The 11,425-nt window shown below is 41.2% G+C and overlaps 2 protein-coding genes across 3 annotated transcripts in view; one reads left to right on the top strand and one right to left on the bottom strand.

Moving 5' to 3' along the window:
- Nucleotides 1-10,639, bottom strand: part of LOC109465002 (cytochrome b-245 light chain-like) — a 29,063-nt gene extending 18,424 nt beyond the window's left edge. Inside the window, exons 1-3 of one of the 2 annotated variants that reach the window (XM_019762129.1) lie at nucleotides 10,621-10,639; nucleotides 10,096-10,246; nucleotides 2,919-2,985 (exon numbers count right to left, since the gene is read on the bottom strand). In XM_019762129.1, the coding sequence (XP_019617688.1) occupies nucleotides 2,919-2,985; nucleotides 10,096-10,153 (125 nt within the window). In that variant the 5' untranslated portion in view covers nucleotides 10,154-10,246; nucleotides 10,621-10,639. Of the gene's footprint in view, nucleotides 1-2,918; nucleotides 2,986-10,095; nucleotides 10,308-10,620 lie in introns of those variants that run through there. The other variant, XM_019762128.1, reaches the window with a different exon arrangement.
- Nucleotides 10,640-10,951: 312 nt separating this feature from the next.
- Nucleotides 10,952-11,425, top strand: part of LOC109464991 (proteoglycan 4-like) — a 9,196-nt gene continuing 8,722 nt past the window's right edge. Inside the window, exon 1 of the mRNA XM_019762109.1 lies at nucleotides 10,952-11,390. Within this exon, the coding sequence (XP_019617668.1) occupies nucleotides 11,007-11,390 (384 nt within the window). The 5' untranslated portion in view covers nucleotides 10,952-11,006. The remainder of the gene's footprint in view (nucleotides 11,391-11,425) is intronic.

Genomic DNA, 11,425 nt, shown 5'->3' with positions numbered 1-11,425 from the left:
GTGCATCATCCCGGACATAATGCAACACCACATGCGAAATTACACAGAAATGCGACGTACGGAAGAATGCGTTTTGGCTGCGAACATCTTCCAAAAAACTTGGCATCTCTTAACCATGGGCAAAAACATCTGGAACCACTTATCAAAACCACCCCGTATCTGCATGAACTTTTACCCCCCCCACTGCTATTCCAAACAACGCGTTTTTCTGGACCATTCCAATTCGCCTCGTAATTGTAGGGGTGCGTCTGCGATATTACATTGACCGCGAAAGCAGCAACGGCAAAAATACACATTCGTGCATCAACACGGTCATGCCCGCAGACGGCGTATAAAATTGCGTGCCGATTACACAAAGAGAACCCAGTGTTTTGACTGCGAACATGAAAAATCAGCCGATCACAACACTCCGTCCGGAGGTCCTGACCTCCTTCACGGAGTAATAAAACCTAATTATAGATCTTACTGCTCTTCTTATGAGTTTGAATTGTGCTAACTTCAAAACAAGTACTAAAGATGTTATTAGTTTTCTGACACTAAGTCTTAGATGCCAAGAATATCCTGTATACTTTTATGTCATTTAATGTGTACAAAAATACCTACCAAAATATTTGGGTGCACCGGTGCACCTACAGAAACATATTAGGTGCACAGCTCCAATTTTGAGCCTTGATTATCGGTATGCCAGATGACGTTACATTGACTTACAACAAAATGAGTCAGACTGAGCACTGCCTTTCGCCTGTCTCCTACATGAAACTTGGAAGACTTTCATGAAACGTGGGAAGGCAGTTATTACCATCGTCTAAGCCTGTACAATACACGCATGACTACATGTGGATTACTCTTCAAGTTCAAGGAAAAGGAAGTACAAACTTTTGTTCTGGGACTGTTGCCAACTGGCTGCCTTAAGTACATTTTAGATGATTGTACAAATGCAGAGCATAGTCACCTTCAAGTCCTGAAGCTCAACATGCTTGATGTTGCATAAATATCCGTTTCATAATTGAATCTACCTTGTCATACGTTAAAATCCATGCATACGTCGTGGATTGAAAGTGGGCTGACATATATTTGTGATGGGTTTGTGGAAGTGAAGCTTCAAAATGCCCAATTTGCAAAGGATTTTTTGGCGACACCTCAGGGGTGAGCCTAATAGCATAGTCCTTAGACCTTAGTTCCTCTCGTCATCTCGCATACCAATAATTCTACCATAAGGCTACACCAATTTAATTTGTTGTTTCTCGGGCAGTACATCCTCCCATGGCAGGGGCAGCGGCTCCGAATTCCTTCTCCACCCCTTACCCCTGCCGTATAACATGGCATCTTCTACTCTACGACCCGATTCCAGGGACACGCTCTCAGCCAATCACGTATCACAGAGAAAATCTTCAACGCACTTTACATTAATATTTATGAGATGCGCTAGCTATCGGAACCAATCATGTCGGCCATTCAGTGACAAATAAAAACAAACATGGCGTCGTCTCGGGAAGAGAACTTTTGCGATGCAGGCCGCTGCGGGCGTCGGCGGGGCGCTAGCGTGTGCTGGAGGCTGCGCGCGGATCCCGCCGAGCACGGGGAAGGTGACTTTGCCCCGCACGGCCTCCCCAACGCGTTAACGGGCTCGTCACCGGGCGGCGGCGGAGTCGCCGGCGGGGAGGGTGACGTCCCTTCGCCGCCCAAGTCAGAAATGGGGTCATGCCAAATAAGGCAAGCTCATGAATATTAATATTCCTGGGGTCGTAGAGTAGAAGATGCCATGTTATACGGCAGGGGTAAGGGGTGGAGAAGGAATTCGGAGCCGCTGCCCCTGCCATGGGAGGATGGGGCAGTATTGCTTCCACTTCCTTTTATCAGCCATATTTTTGGTGACGTCTCAGGGAGGAGCCTAATGGTACAGTATTGTGTGTAATTTGCAAGAATTCTAGGAATGGTACAGTACCTGGTATTTTGTCCACAGGCATGGAATGTCCACAGGAATGTCTCCCAGCTCTGTTTTTTAGACCCACATCTATGCCCACATTCCTGGAAACCCCTGGGAAAACCTGTCTGCCCCAGATGCCCTACTTTCTGTGACCCTGGGGCTCGTTCACTATACACCCAGGGGAGGAGTGCACTGTATCTGTCTAGAAGTAACAGGTATCAAGGCTTTCTCAAAATCATGAGATCATGGCGACCACCGTCACCATGGCAATGTATGTTTTCATTGCCAGTCTTGTTCAACCTTCCTCTATTCCTTCTACTGTTCTGGGGGACCCCCAAATATATAGTACATGTAATGACGTATATTCTAGGAATTGTACAGGTGTAAAATAGGTACCTGTCTTTGGTTGGGCTCAGTAAAAGGCGGTGGAGGAAATGGATGGGCTCTGCCTTCCAATACCATGTCCTAGACACACTGGATTAACAACCTATTGCTTCTACAAGCTCAAGAAGGGTATGGGATCTTTATTTTTACCTTATAAAGAAGACGTGTCTTTTCATCCTCTGGGGCGGCACTGTGGAACACACTACCATACCATCTAAAAACTGCCAGAACCCTAACAGCCTTCAAACAACTGTATGTACTTGACAATCATTGATATGCAAATTCAATCCTGATTTCAATGTATTATGTTCTACCTTGGTTTTACGTTATATGATGTTAAGGGTACAATATTGTTTCTCTTAATATGTTATTTAAGTTACTTTGAATTTGTATCAATTTGTAATCTGCGTAACTTTATTTGATACCTTTGTTAATCTTGAGTTCATTTTGTTAATGGATGTTGTTTGGGGTTTTACCCCAGGAACCATTGAAAAACGCCATCAGGCGATATGTATTTCCTGGATAAACAAACAAACAAACAAACAAACAAACAAACAAACAAACAAACAAACAAACAAACAAATACTTTAAGTATGAAAAAGGATACACTGAATATGCAGCAATCTCCCATCTGTTGAAGCCAGTCAGACCGATGATTCCCCCAGTCAGCATCACTGCAAGACAGGAAATACACTGTTAGCAGAAATACAATATAAGGCCACACCAATTTAATTTGTTGTTTCTCAGATTTTTTCAGAAAAAATCAGGAGCGACAGGGCAGAAAAAAAAACAGGCCAAGGCACATTGTATAGCCACCCGTGTACCTGTATCTGCAGATACAGGTACACGGGTTAAGGTACAGGTCCGGACCTGAACCTGTACCTGAACAATTCAACCAATTAACATACTCTTCTGATCTCCTTTAATAACAAGAAAAACATTAATAAACTTGACTGTTAAGGTTTAGTTTTTCTTCATGGAGAATGCTCAGACAAAATAATATGGGCAAAACTAAGATGTTTTTGTTTTCATGAACACACTGTCCTTACACTGGGACCCATGGGAGACCAGCTATTTACCTAAAATTTGTTTAGGTACACAGCTCTGAGAGTCGTTATGTAAATAAATATTTTGTTAACCACCGTTCTAGGTTTGAAAGCACATACATTTTGTAATGTACTCTCATCTGCCGAATAAACGTATTGGTACATTTATTTTTTTGGGCCCGAACGTCCACCCGGTACGTTCTTATTTTCCACGGTACGTTTATTAATTTTTGGAAAATCAGTAAAAATTTTTCGAGTACGCATGAAAAAAATTGACAAATCTTCAAAGTGAAGACGTTTATAAACGCGTATTGTAGCGGGAAACTTGTCATTTTCGGGCCTGTTTTCGCCGCCAGCCGCATTGTGGCCAATGACCTGGGTGGCCTCTCAGGTTCCAAATACTGTAAACATAAATTTGCCCCTAACATCCACCCGGTACGTTCTATTTTGGATGGCACGTTTACTAATTTTAAAAAATCAGGATATCTTTAACAACATATTACATCCCTTTTAGATGTAAATCATTAGGAACACGTATTGTGTTACAAATATGAGCTATAACGGGCGTTATAACTGTTATAGAAAAAAAAAACAATTGGCGGAACTCGCAACATTTTACACGCATCTCGCACACACACACATCTCACTCAAAATAATTCTTTCTAAGGAATATGTTAAAATAATTCCACATAACAATGTATTCTAGCAATTTTGTAATGTACTATAGTCACGACTTTATGTCTGTACACCAACTTCCTGTCATGTCTGTTCTTTTGTGCATTGGACAGAACAATAAACACATCCTGGTCATGGTTCAGAGTTTTCCTTTGTACAGCAGATCACGCTTTCCAAATGTCACAGGCCACACCTTCAATAGCTCCTGAGTCAACAATCCAACTCAAGGTTAAAATAGTTTTCTGTATGTATCTGTATCTGTATAGCCGGTATAACCGCCCTTCGGCATAACACACCAGCTTCGCAGGCACGCGGCGCAGCAGCAGCTAGCTATATCACACCGAACGACTTGTTACACTCAATCTTTGCACATTAAATTGCAGGACTTAAAGCTTTCTAGTGATGATGCCCCAACTGTGCTTGTGGCAACGAGTTCCAGTCTACGATAGTTCTGGGGAAATACAAGTTTTTGGAACACCTCACTGAATTCTTGGTTGATAACTCTGATATTTGAAGGCATGACTGTTTCTTGTTCTTTTCTGGGCTGGTATCAGATACTTAGTGGTTGATACATCCACAAGTTTATTAGTCATTTTGTACATCATGCACAGTCTGGACATTAAACTGGCCTGGCTGAACAGGTACCCACCCCTAATAACATCCTGGTCATGGTTCAGAATTTTCCATTGTACAGCAGATCACGCTTTCCAAATGTCACAGGCCACACCTTCATTGGCTCCTGAGTCAACAATTTGAATTGGACATAATCCAACTCAAGGCCACACCAATTTAATTTGTTGTTTCTTGGATTTGCCCTGTCCATTTCTTTCTGATTTGAAAAAGAAAAAATAAATTTGGGGGTTCTAAATTAACTGCAAAATGCTCAATGAAAGACATATTTTGGCCCCAATGGTTGAAGAAAGTCCTTTTCTTCCTAGTTGTTAAGTTTTTCAATGTAACAATGCAATTTTGTTTCATTAAAAGTTCAAAATCTATTATTTTGATTATAAACCAGCCTGGTATGTTCACTTCATGGCTCATATTGTAACATTTCCGGCTATCATGCCTTGATGGCCTGTTTTTTTTTTTCGCCCTGTCGCTTCAAATTTTTTCTGAAAAAAATCCAACAAATTAAATTGGTGTGGCCCAAGCTCTATAATACACGTGTTTTCAACACTTTCAAAGAAGAGAATATACCCTCAGGCATAGGATTTACATACATATGTATGGCACTGTATCAGACCTTGAAATACTAACAATGTACCTGCATACACGTCAAGACATAATTATTATAATTACGGGTGTATATAATGGCAATGATTTCTGAAGTTTTTTGTGTGACCCATGTAAATTCCGAGTGGCTTAGGTACAATTTACATGTATATTGTGCAGGTAATTTTCAATGTTACCAGACAGCTATTAAATATTAACAGAAAAAAGAATCTGCTGTCTTCATACACTAAAACCCAAACAAAGTATTCAATACTGGGGTGATAGTGGGGTCACCATTCTGCCTCTGACAGTACATGGCAGGGTTCTAGCTAGGATTTAATTTTAGCGTAGTGGTACTGGCCGCCTGCCAAGGGAGTGAAGCAACCAAGAGGGGGGATGGGGTGGAGCTTTTAAAAAATTGAGCTAAAAAAGGGGCCAAAGGGAAAAAAATGTTATTTCTAAGGTACAAAATGTATGTACAATGTATCCTTGATTGGTAATTTTTCACATTTGATCTGGCATTATTGTACAAAGAAATACAGTCACAAAATTGCCCCTATGCTGTATTGAAAACTTAGCGTAGGGGGTCAAAATTATAGCGTAGGGGGGAAATTTAGCATAGGGGGTGAAAATTATAGCGTAGGGGGTCCCTACGCTACTTCGCGCTAGCTAGAACCCTGCATGGGAACTTACATGTACACATACACACTAAATGACGTCTACTCTAAAATTTGTCCAATAATACCCACTACAAAATTACTGCTGATATAAAGTTGACAATATTTTCTAAGGAATTCTACGATGCATATTTGATGAGAACTGCCGTATGATGGTGAATCATCAGTCGACAACAAGAAATTAATTTGAAGCTGAATTACTTTTACCAGCAGCGCTTCTGAGTCATCACAAACTTTACCCAATACATTAAGGGGCTGACTTACAATTCAGCCTGAATAGTCACATAACATCATGAAGTGAAAACTGCTTGACGTATTTCCTAGAAGTCCAGTCATTACTCAATATAAGGACACACCAATTTAATTACTTGGTTAACGGATTTTTCTAGAAAAATAATGGAGCGGGCGGCAAAAAAAAAGGAAAAAAATAAAAACACTGGCCTAGGCATCCTATTATGGCCCAAAATGGTATGATAGGAGCCATGAAGTCAACACACCAGGCTGGTTCAAAATTTGAACAATGAACTTTTAATGATACCACTGCATTGAAAGACTGTAATAACTGTAACAACTAGGAAGAAAAGGACTGTTTTCAACTGTTCAGGGCAAAATATGTGCATTTTGCAGTTGATTCTACATTTTTTTTTTCAAATCAGAAAAAAATGAAGCGGGCGAATCTGTTAACCAAGAAATTAAATTGGTGTGGCCTAATCTCATATAAAAATAATCTCGAGCTGTGAACTATAAAAACTGAACTGTCATCATGATCTAGCTTGTGAACATCAGTCAGCATGACAGATTTCAGACTTCTGGGAAGTGCGTAATACTATACATTTGGTTTTTGTGACCTTCGAGTTCACAGATTTCAGGGAAGTGTTTTGTGTTTTCGTGAATGTACAGTTGTAGTACTGCAACTGTGGAGGCACTGGTAGAGCCAAAAATGTGTATAAAACGTCTAGCGGACACTAGACATGATTTAGACATTGCTGAACAAAGGCCAGTCGGAAGAACATTAGTAGACATAGTTACTGAAAAACTACATCGAAATAACCCAAGATGGACATTTTATATCCATAGTCTCTTCACATGTCAGGTAGGGACACCCCTAGGAGACAGTCCTTTGTTTAGCACAATGTGTACTTATAAAGATATTAGCATCTGTCTGTTAATTAATGGTGTCCTCCCCTATAAATTGTCTTGGCTTTGTGCAGTGCTTTTTATATGCATGTCAGTTTTCACACTTTTTTTCTAAAGACATTCTGACAGACACCTCATGAACAATGGAAAACACAACAAGCAAGTCCTCCCCAAAAAGACCCTGTAAAGACCTGGAAAAGACATTCTTACAAATGTAAAAAAAATGTGCGGAACTTTCAAGAATGTTAAATGTCTGTTAGACGTTTTATAGACATTTTCGGCTCTACCAGTGATTATATATGATGGAATTCGCGACATTAGGGAGTCGGCAGAAACTACGGATGGCATCCAGGCTATAAAGACTAGGGGTGGGTACCTGTATAGAAAATTCAGGTCCAGGTCCGGATCAGGTTCAGATGATCAGGTCCAGGTCCGGACCTAAACCTGGACCTGATTATTGTGTACAGTACGTAGCACTACTAGTATATCATATATTTTTGAGCGCGAAGCACGAGTACAGGTCACTCATGAATCAGTCATGATCACTAGTGTGTTGAAAATTATGTTCCAGTTGTACAATGTATATTGAAGCCAAACAGTTACAGAATGAGACAAACATGGGTTAAGGCCAATCTAGTTCGATTCAGGGTTACTTTCTTTACCTGCCATGACCAGATTATCTAAAGATGTGTGTATAATCTACAGAAATGTACATCAGGTCTGATGATCCGGTTTTCGTATTTGGATTTGTGGACTCAGTTCCCGAATGTTGTTCCGGTTTAAACCAGTCCGGCTGAACCGGTACCCACCCCTAATAAAGATAAAAGAACCTTTACACTTGAGAGATTGATGCAATTATTTACGGAGACTAGTCTGAGTCTGAATGGGGGCGTGGGTTCGATCCCACTTCTGACACCATGTTGCTTTGTACGACAGGATACGACAGATTCATTGCATTTCCATGGTTTTATTCTACGTATGGTTAGTAGGGTACAAAGTTTGTACATGCTCAATGCAGTCCAGATGGCAAAGAGATGGAATCTTAGATGTCAGGTTCTCTTGGTGGCTTGCTTCTGAATATGTTTGGTCTATACTACTACAATGGGTAGGGGGAGTTAGCTTATTCTAACTTCGTGTAACACTACCGACACTCACCCCGACCACTGAGGATGGCCTGCTCGTTGGCCCACATGGCCCACTCGATTTCTAGATCTTCCATCTCCACTCCATCTATGTACACGTAAGGGTAGAGATTGCGATCTGGTACAAGTGCGGATTCTACCAGAATCAGAGATCGCGATCATAGTCTCTGCCAGTAGAGATTGCGATTGCGATCTCTAATTTACCGGTAGAATTGGCGATATACCGATCCCATAGCCCTTCCCCTGTCAAAACGTATATTGTACAATTTACTTACTTAGTAATGCGGCTTCCTGAATATAAATCTCTGACAAAGAGCTGTCCTAGGTTTCTAAACATTAAACTTTGTGTTGATTCATCTTGTCATTCTTATTGAATTTAAAAAAAAATAAGACGAGCAAACGACTTGCAAAGACTGACAAGTGAAATACATTGTATCTATCTGTGTTGTTGTATTCTATGTCTACGTACAAACAAATAAAACATTGTTATTGCATACCAGTAGTGCCAGCCTAGCGTAGTGCCCTCAACAGTCACTCTTGACTTATATCCCACGATTGTTATGACATATTTGTTTATAGTTTACTTACTCTATTTAGTATGAAGAATCTTTACTAATTGTATGTACAAAAGTTTGACTGTGAATGAAATTATAATGAAGGGTGCCTTCATTGACAAATTATTTTCACCTTTTAAGTACCAAATTTTGTTAAAACAAAATTTGGTACTTGTACCATGTCTCCATTTAATAGTTACCACTATTGTAGATATAATTTGCTAATAAAGTTCTTAAATTTGTTTTGTTTGAACAGAAAACCATTTTCATTCAGCAAGTGTCAAATTATCCATGCTATGGAGGTCCACTTGTACAAGTCAAGTCAAGTCAAAGTTTATTGCACGACGATTGTCACAGGTACAATGTATGACAGGTAATAAAGTTACTAGTCGGTATGATTGAGTCTATCATAATGCTACATAATATGGTCAACGGTTACTGTGTTTGAGTGTTAAGCCTCGGTCACAACCCGCCGTACTAGATGCTTTTTGTCCGTACGTTTTTTTGGAGGCTACGTCTGCTACGTTTTTTCTGAAAATGTGGGGAAGGAGTGGCATCGACGCACGTCACTCGCACATCACTTGCACGGTTGCGCAAAGTGTAATTGTAAAAGTGTGGTCTGCACACCACGCCTGGCCGCGAGCGGTTGCGTGCATCGTACGTAGCGCAAGTGGTGAGTTGTACGTGCTTACAACCGTATGATCTCTGTGCGATTGCAACTGTAAAGAGGCCGTTCTCACACGTGCGTCTTTCGTACGGTACATACGGGGCACGCGCGTTGCCCGTACTCGCACGCACGGGTGGTGAATCCGTACACCGCACGCAGAAAAAGTTTTACATGCACTTAAAGTTCTACGGCGTGTCTGCATGCTCCCAAATCCGTAGGATTCCGTACGGAGGCGGTACTCACCACGCACGGATGCCCTACGTTTGCCCACGTTTTTGCACGTAGACAGCACGCAGAAGCACGTACAGCGGGTTGTGACCGAAGCTTTATAAAGAACTACTGGCTAGAAAATATTTCAACTCTACACGTACATTCTACATAACGCTACAGTAAACTATACTTATGAAGGGTACAGTGAGCAGTTGTACCTATACAAAACATGTTCTATGACTACGTACTAAACAGATAGAGAGTCGACTAATTACAAGAAAATGTTAGTGATTTGACTTTGCCCGGATCCACGAGTAAGAAACACAACACAGTTAAAAACGGTGTGTTACTTATTATTAGGCAACTACAGCAAGGTTATAAAATGAATAGGGATTGGTAACGAATATTTAGTGGGGGGAGGGGGGCGGGTATGCAAGTACAAAATAGATATGGCAAAAACTTACCCCATGCGCTAATGATGGCTTGTTCATTAGCCCACATAGCCCACTCAATCTGCCCCATGGTTCTTCCTCCTCCTTCTGGTTAGCGTGTGGGGCAAGCTTCGTCCGTAAAAACAAGTTTATTCTCTTTCTTTTTCCTCGCGCGCGTTGATGCCTACACAGAAGCAGACAGGAAATGAGCTCAAGCTTTACCCCGAAAAAAAAAAAAACATGCCCTGACGTCACGTAGGTTGGAACTGTGGAGGGGTTACAAGTAACTTGATTAAGTGTGCTTCTTCGCTATTGGCCGCTGGTGAGATTACGTTAGCTTTTACGTCCTAAAATCTCAATAAGAAAGAAAGGTATTACGTTTGTGACGGGCTTGTGTGGACGGAATCAAAACAGTAATCAAATCACTTTTCACAAAAAAACGTAAACAAAGGCAAATTTTGATGTCATGCCTAGGGGTTCAAACCGAACTAGTGACGCAGTTGTCTGGTTATGTGTTAAGTCTCGTCCATTTGGCGTGCACACAGCTTATAATTCTACCTTTTAGAGCATAGAAAGTGGCGTTTCTTTTAGCCTTTTCTCTGCTCCAAAGTCAGATTTCGGGGTAACAGTACGTTGACCCCTGGCAGGTCATGGTCTACGGGTTTCTCTGATTGGTCCAAAATTGTTATGGCTCGTGCACTTACTATGATAGGGGGTTTATAAATTAACATAAAAAACACTACATTTCAACATGATTATGAAAACTGATCAAAATTAACGATTTTTTATGACGATTTCAAGATATATATGGAGAATTATCACTGGATTTTTGCTTATTTTATGTACGTATTGTGTTTTATTTCTTCGGCTACTTGGTAAAATTGGTTCCGTCCAATCAGCTGACCACAGTTGGCGCGAAAATTCGGCGTGGTTTGGACTTCAAGATGGCGCAGGCAAGAGTCACTGAATTTTACTCTTCGCGTAAAAGATCTGTAGTGCAGCAATCTTCGAAGCGCAGGAAGGTCCAGCGCTTGGGAAATGTCAGCCAGGAATCTGAAGCGTTGGAGAAAGAGGTAGATGTGGCGCCAAAGACGCGCACTAGAGCTAGAGTTGCGTTGTCGTTCGCCCCTTCCGAAGTTGAAAAGGGTGACCCCAAAATGGCCGCTGCCGTCTTTGCTGAAGAAACGACGCCCAGAACCAAACCTATGCAGGGCACCCAATCCAGGAGGAAGACAACACAGAAGTCTACTACCCGGAAAACTAGACAGACAGCACGCAAAAATTTAGAGAGGAGTCTAGAAGACACAACTATCGAGAAAGCGTTCGAGGTATGTTGGGTGGATTTTTAATTTTTTTTTGGGGG

Source organism: Branchiostoma belcheri, unplaced genomic scaffold, assembly GCF_001625305.1.
Source record: "Branchiostoma belcheri isolate BF01 breed outbred unplaced genomic scaffold, Haploidv18h27 scaffold145, whole genome shotgun sequence".
Lineage (NCBI taxonomy): Eukaryota > Metazoa > Chordata > Leptocardii > Amphioxiformes > Branchiostomatidae > Branchiostoma > Branchiostoma belcheri.
The sequence above is the reverse complement of the archived record's forward strand: the minus strand, read 5'-3'. Positions and strand labels throughout refer to the sequence as shown.